The sequence below is a fragment of the Eutrema salsugineum genome, unplaced genomic scaffold, assembly GCF_000478725.1.
Source record: "Eutrema salsugineum unplaced genomic scaffold, Eutsalg1_0 scaffold_11, whole genome shotgun sequence".
Lineage (NCBI taxonomy): Eukaryota > Viridiplantae > Streptophyta > Magnoliopsida > Brassicales > Brassicaceae > Eutrema > Eutrema salsugineum.
The window spans coordinates 3,705,722-3,712,110 of NW_006256901.1; the positions used below are offsets into that span (position 1 = coordinate 3,705,722).

Here is a 6,389-nt window from a genome sequence, read left to right on the forward strand (position 1 = left end):
CACCCCACACATCAATCAAAGTGAACTGAATTCAAATTTTGCAGGTAATACTAATTTAAGTTTCTCGTTCCTAAATTCAGGTATCAGACACTACAGATTTAGTTGTAAGACTTCTGCTTAAGATAAGCAACAGTAAAAACGGCAAAAACGAAGAAGAATGAAGAACGAAGAACTAATCTTATGCGAATTTGAAGATTGTGACCAATTTAGAAAATCGAAGACTCTTTGTTCGTAGTACCCTCGTAGTTGTACCTAATGGAACAAAACTCCCAGAAATGATAGAGATTCGAATTTAGGATTATTTAAATTTAGATCCGAAATCGGATCCAGTATAACTAATTAGGTGTAAATATTTGACACATCACTGATTGGGTCAGTAAATATTATGATTTTTTAAAGGTGATTGAAACTTTTTCAATTTAAAATTAATTTATAAATAAATAAATTTTTATAACAGTGGTATACGAAAATAAATTGTTTGGTCAACCCGTATATGAAAGTTTGATTCATTTCACACACATATTGCTTAATAAACAAGAGGGGTAAAATTGTCATTCATGCTTGGGTCTTCTTCTTCTCTACAACCCTAATTGCCGCTGATTGTTCTGCGTTTCTTTTACTCGTTTTTGTTTCTTCTTCCTGCATCTATCTCATCTATCCGTCCTTCAATTTCTTCAATGGTGGGTGCTTACTATCTCTATCTCTCTGTCTTATTATGATGATGATCTTCTGATTGTTTATCTTGTTGATTCCAGGCACCGAAGAAGGACAAAGTTCCACCACCATCCTCTAAACCCGCCAAATCCGGCGGTGGAAAGCAGAAGAAGAAGGTCATTTTCCAACAAAATCTCATCTTTTCTTGAATCATATTTATATACATACTACTTTGATCCGTGCATTGCTTCGATTCAGTTTCTCCCCAAATCTATTTTTTTTTTGCTTACGTTGCTCTTCTTTTTCTTTCTTTGGGTCCTTGATTCAACAGAAGTGGAGTAAAGGAAAGCAAAAGGAGAAGGTGAACAACATGGTTCTCTTCGATCAGGCAACTTACGACAAGCTTATGTCTGAAGCTCCCAAGTTCAAATTGATCACTCCTTCTATTCTCTCTGACCGTCTTCGGGTACTAACTATCTCTACTATGTTAAAGTTTCCAACTTTTCTCTTGATAAGCTCTTTATGGTGTGTATGTGTGCACTTGGCTTATAACTTTGAGATGTATAACTTGATGGGTTTGGATAGTCTTTTTAGTATCTTTGCAGCAGTCTGTTAAAACTTCAAATCTTCCGAGAATTGAATTAGTGATTTTGAGATTTGAAAGTAAGCTCTTTGTGGTGTAAGGTTTTGAAATTTGAAAAGTCTAATTCCATGGGTTTGGATCCTTATTAATGAAAAGGAAGCCCTTTATGGTGTGTGTTTGGCTTATAACTCTGAAAATTATAATGTGATGGGTTTGGATAGAGTTATTAGTATCTTTGCATCAGTTTGTTAAAACCTCCAAATCTTCCAGATAATCAAATTAGTGGTTTGAGATTTGAAAATTAAGCTCTTTCTGGTCTGTTAGGTTTCGAAAAGTCTAATTCGGTGGGTTTGGATAGTTATTAGTATTTTTTGCTTCAGTTTATTAAAACTTCAAATCTTCCGAGAACTGAATTAGAGGTTTGATCTTCTCACAATGTACTGAAGAGAGTTTTTAATGTGCTCAAGTAAGTTATTGTGTACTCTAGTAAATCCTAAGTAAGATATCTCCTTCCGACTTGTGACTTCATGTGATCATGAAAACAGATTCTGTTTAGGTTTGAAAAGTCTAATCTTGTAAGATAGCAATCTTTACAGTTCAATTCTTGTAAAAATATGGCTTGCGGCTGAATGATCTGGTTTCATATGTAATTTTGCACAGTTGTTGTATTGTCTCTGTCATTGTTTACTGTTTTTAACCTGTTATGTGTGTGCTATGCAGATCAATGGGTCGCTTGCTAGGAAGGCGATCAGAGATTTGATGGCTAAAGGAACGATCAGGATGGTTTCAACTCACTCAAGCCAGCAGATTTACACTAGGGCTACCCACAACTAAGTTTCCTTCCATTGTTTTTATCTCTTTTGTCCCAAGTATTTCCCATGTATTGACTCGATGTTCAGATGTTGATCTTTTCCCTTCAGTCAAGATTTTCGAGAATAGAGCTTGAATTGTACTCTTTGTTTTTTTATTTTATAGTAGTACCAAGAAGGATTTGATGGTTATATAAGTTTCCTGCTTAGTGTTAACTAAATTGTTTTTGTCGATTACAAAATGGAATAGTGTTGTTGTAACAACTAAGCAGAAAATTTATGTTGCAAATAAGTTATTCATACATAACTGATAAGATAGTGAGACCGACCCCTAAGTAGAGTTGATATAGGACCTGCCAAAATCTTACATGATTCGAATCCGAGTTAAGTCTGAATTCTAGCTCTGGTACTCTCGTCTCTAAGCTGTAATGGTAACAATGAAGATCAGGATGATGATATAGTTTTTATTCCTATCTTAAATCCCGAGCATTCCAGACCATGAGAGACTCGGTCTTTCTAAGACCATACGGGTTTAAACCGCTTAGAGCCTTCCCCATCAGTGCCATGGCTGCAATACTCGGATACTGCTTCTTCTCAATCTCCTTTTGGTTCTCTGGCTCAAAGCTAACTTCTTGCCCTTGTGCTTGATCTGTCGACGTAGCTTTCTTCTTGCACCATCTCTGGATCCATGGATGCAGAAGTGTAATGTCTTCTCCTCCTCCCTGGTTCAGATTCTTGATTTGTGAAGTGGCTGGTTCTTGATTTCTTGGTTGGAGATTGTTAATCCCCGATTTCAAGATTTCGAGGAACAGGTTGCTGTTGTTCCCTTTCTTGCCATGTGATGATGCTTCAATCTTCATCAGACTCCTGGTTTCATCGTTCCCACTGGAATCTGAGGCGTTTGTCTTGAGACGCTTGACCCATCTACTGCTTGGTTCCAGTTCTGGTTCCAACCGTGCACGTTTGCAGGTCTCTCTTGACAGAAAGTTGTCCACGTTCATACTTTGAGTAGCCGAGTTGCTTGTTTCTCCTTGATGCCCTTCTACTGAATTCTCTCTTTCTAGAACCAGAGGCGGCTCTTCATTCATGTCAGGTATTTCAGCCCTGGGAATTGCTGAATTTCCTCTTTTTCCTTTGCCCTGCAAAATATTCAAAACCAAATGAATACACAGATGAAGACAGAGGTATTTCACGGTTTTTAATACACAGATGAAGATAGAGGTATAGATTGAACAATACCTTAGTTGATGATGAAGAAATGGAGCCTGCCAAGAAGAATGAGAATCAGAAATGTATGGAGAACAGACCAGAGCAAACAGATTATGAAACAAGCATCTTAAAGTTTTCAATATACCGGAAAGATGTATCGTATGAAGTTTATCTATTCCCAAGATATCAGTCTCTGCCGATGATTCGTTTCTTCTCGGCCGCTCATCTTCTTCTGTATCCTTGGAGCTTTCTAAAGATTGCAGCTTTACTCCTCCTTTCTGTTTGTGATCTATATTAGGAAACAGATCAAGATACCCACCAAAAATCTTCCCTTTCAGTTTCATGCAGGTCCTACCATCTTCTTCTTCTGGCAAGTTAACTCTTTGAACCGAATCAACCGTTGCGTAAAACCTCACAGGTCTTATCAACTCAAGCAGGTTCTGTGTAGTCTTCTCTTGAACTGGGGAATCAAGCCGGTTCTTGGAACTCGATCCAGCATTATCTCCTTGACCATTCATCCAAGGCAATCTATTAGCCACAGCTTTCGAGCTTGAACCCACATTGTCATGATAAGGTTGAAGCTTTGTAACAGCACTGTCTCTCTTCTGAGAAACCTTGAACATAGGAAAAGGCACGACCTCGACTTCTTGATTCTTTTTTACATTAACTTCAGGCCTAATCAACTCCTTGGAGTCACTACCATTACTCTGATCATGAAACTTCACTTCATTACCTAACTGAGTCCAACGACCTAACCAAGCAGATTCATAACCTTGGACTGAAGAATTTTTTCTGATTCCTTTGTTCCCTTCTTTACCCAAAACCATACCTTGTTCAGACATTGTACCAACAAATCTTCTCTGGTCTCAAAATGGCCTTAAAGACCTGATCAAATCACCTGAAGCAAAAAAAAACCCTTTTTTCTCAATTACAAAACAAACCCAAAAAAAACTAAACTGAACCTCATTGTTTTTTCTTGTATTCCAGATTCCACGCAAATATTATACATAATTACAATTATCTCAACAGATTCTTCACCAAATTTCACACAATTGAATAAACAAGAAAATCAAAGAAACCTACAAATCGCTTCCATTTGGTGAGTAGATTGCATACAAATCGATGCAAGCGATGAACAGATGCAACAAAAAATAAAAACACAAAAATTTGAGAAATCTGAGATGGAGATTATTTACCAGAGACGAATACGTGGAGAGACACTGTCCAGAGAACAAAAACAAAAAGATGAAGTTTGATGTTTATTAGGAATTATTATAGGGAAGCAAATTTATTTTTACAAAATAAAAAATAGTTCTAACAATATTTTAAAGAGTATGAAGAAAAAAAGCAAAAACAAAACATCCAGAAGAAAAACGAGAGAGAAGGTGGTCTTTTTGTCGGAAAGAGGAGAAGTTCGTATATCTTTCAATCCATTGTTGAAGAAGGTGTTAAAAAGAAACCTCGTATTTTGTATCGCATCGACGAATAACAATTATTTTCGAGTTTTTTAATACAATGATTTAATTTAATTGAGAAAAATGACGTGTTCCATTTTCTTCCATGTCTAAATTGCAAATGGGCACAATTATATCAGAAGAGTGAACTGTACATATATCTAGCTAGATATTATTTTTTGTTTATATGCACGTTGTAAATATCTTCTCTAGTATTAACTATCAAGTTTAATATCTTTTTATAATTAATGCTTTTTTATATCATAGTCGACAAAATTCGTTTACTCCTCTTTTTTTCTGCCAACATTGTGAAATTATTATATTTACATAGTTGACAAAAAAAGTTTTAAAATAATTTTTAAGTAAGGTTTCGCATTTTTTGGACGATTGACTTTGCTCGTTTCTTGAAAATAATCTAGAAGTGTATATAGTATGACTCATCCATCAAAAGTTGAACTTATGATACGTTATGGAGATGTGTTCTCTATAGGTTCGAACTTTGGGGTTTCTTCATGCGGATCATAATCGTATCTCACAAGCATGGTGAAGTATAGTCGCATAATAGTCTCATAAAACAAAAAATAATTCATTCTTTCGTAAACTCTTCACGCTCAAGTTAATTGAATGATACAACGTAAATGGAGTTATAGTTCTATACCTCAGCGGGAAGCGATCTAATATTCTGCGTTTCATATAACATCCCACTAGATGATGTCTCTGAAGCTGCAGTAGTTCTTGTCATAAGCACATAGTCACAGATGGTGGAGCTTAACAACTAAGGGAATGCTATTGTAGAAAGAAAAACTGGCGTGGAGACTTGCAACTGAGCTGGACAAGTTAGTCCAAGATGGAGTCAAAGTCTACAATCAAAAACCTAAGGATATATCAAAGGGAAAAGGAAGACAATAAAGGAAAAAAAAAGACAACAAATTAAGAAGAAAAGAAAAGGAATTTAGGCTTTTTCTAATTTGTGTAGAATGAGGAGAAGGTCTGTGTTTTAGTCACTATAAATAAATATAGGTCTAGTTATGTCTTAGAAACTCCTGCAAAAAGAGTTTAGGGTTTCTAAGACAGAAAAAAAAATTTGGGTTCCTAGTAAGGAAATTAAGAGAGAAGCTTTCAAGACTTGTATGGTTTTGAGAAGCTTGTGAGAGACTAGATTTTCTAAGAGATACGTGTAAATTCTCTGATTTGGTAGACTTGTAAGTTACCTTAAAAGATAATCTAGTGAAAGTTTTTGAGGAATCCATGTGCCAATTTTTGTTGCATCATCTGTCTCTATATATAGCTCTTGTTTTTTCAACTTCTGTATACGCCCATACACAATGATGTAGTGGAGTGTTGCCATCGACACATTGTTAAAACGGGTCTTGCACTTCTCAGTAAGGCCAATCTTCCGCCAGCATATTAATCTTATGCTTTCTATGTAATGTATCAGCCTCATCATCAAACCATCCGAGGAAACTAATCTCTTCGTCCACTTGATGTTAACAATGTTTTTTTGCTGAAAATTTTCAAGGAAGAAGTCTATATGCATCAACCTTTTGACTCTTAAGGACAAAAAAAAAAAAAAAAACTTGATGACATTTTGGTTAGTGGAGGATCTTGATGAATTGTCAAACCTCTTAACATTGAGGTTACTCACACACCTAATGGTCTTTATCATACACAGCGATAATA

The 6,389-nt window shown here is 35.8% G+C and overlaps 2 protein-coding genes across 3 annotated transcripts; one reads left to right on the forward strand and one right to left on the reverse strand.

Moving 5' to 3' along the window:
• The first annotated feature begins 519 nt into the window (after positions 1–519).
• LOC18025898 (40S ribosomal protein S25-3) lies at positions 520–2,257 on the forward strand. Its single transcript, XM_024160675.1, has 4 exons — positions 520–680; positions 756–830; positions 986–1,120; positions 1,958–2,257. The coding sequence occupies exons 1-4, from the start codon at positions 678–680 to the stop codon at positions 2,069–2,071; spliced, it is 327 nt and encodes a 108-aa protein (XP_024016443.1). The 5' UTR covers positions 520–677; the 3' UTR covers positions 2,072–2,257.
• On the reverse strand, positions 2,257–4,675 carry LOC18025900 (F-box protein At2g16365). 2 transcript variants are annotated; one of them, XM_006409388.2, is made up of 4 exons: positions 4,452–4,675; positions 3,401–4,153; positions 3,286–3,311; positions 2,257–3,185 (listed from the first exon to the last, which is right to left on the reverse strand). In XM_006409388.2, the coding sequence occupies exons 2-4, from the start codon at positions 4,095–4,097 to the stop codon at positions 2,517–2,519; spliced, it is 1,392 nt and encodes a 463-aa protein (XP_006409451.1). In that variant the 5' UTR covers positions 4,098–4,153; positions 4,452–4,675; the 3' UTR covers positions 2,257–2,516. The 2 variants fall into 2 exon arrangements, with proteins under 2 accessions (XP_006409451.1, XP_006409450.1); XM_006409387.2 differs by having other exon boundaries at positions 3,401–4,171; positions 4,452–4,669.
• Positions 4,676–6,389: the final 1,714 nt, after the last annotated feature.

Excerpts from the sequence above, each read along its gene's own strand:
- LOC18025898 (XM_024160675.1), top strand. Across the intron at positions 831-985 it reads GTGGAAAGCAGAAGAAGAAG|AAGTGGAGTAAAGGAAAGCA; the intron begins GTCATTTTCCAA and ends TTGATTCAACAG. Across the intron at positions 1,121-1,957 it reads TTCTCTCTGACCGTCTTCGG|ATCAATGGGTCGCTTGCTAG; the intron begins GTACTAACTATC and ends TGTGCTATGCAG.
- LOC18025900 (XM_006409388.2), bottom strand. The coding sequence starts at position 4,097 with ATGTCTGAACAAGGTATGGTTTTGGGTAAAGAAGGGAACAAAGGAATC. Across the intron at positions 3,312-3,400 it reads TCATACGATACATCTTTCCG|GCTCCATTTCTTCATCATCA; the intron begins GTATATTGAAAA and ends TCTTCTTGGCAG. Across the intron at positions 3,186-3,285 it reads TTTCTTCATCATCAACTAAG|GGCAAAGGAAAAAGAGGAAA; the intron begins GTATTGTTCAAT and ends AATATTTTGCAG.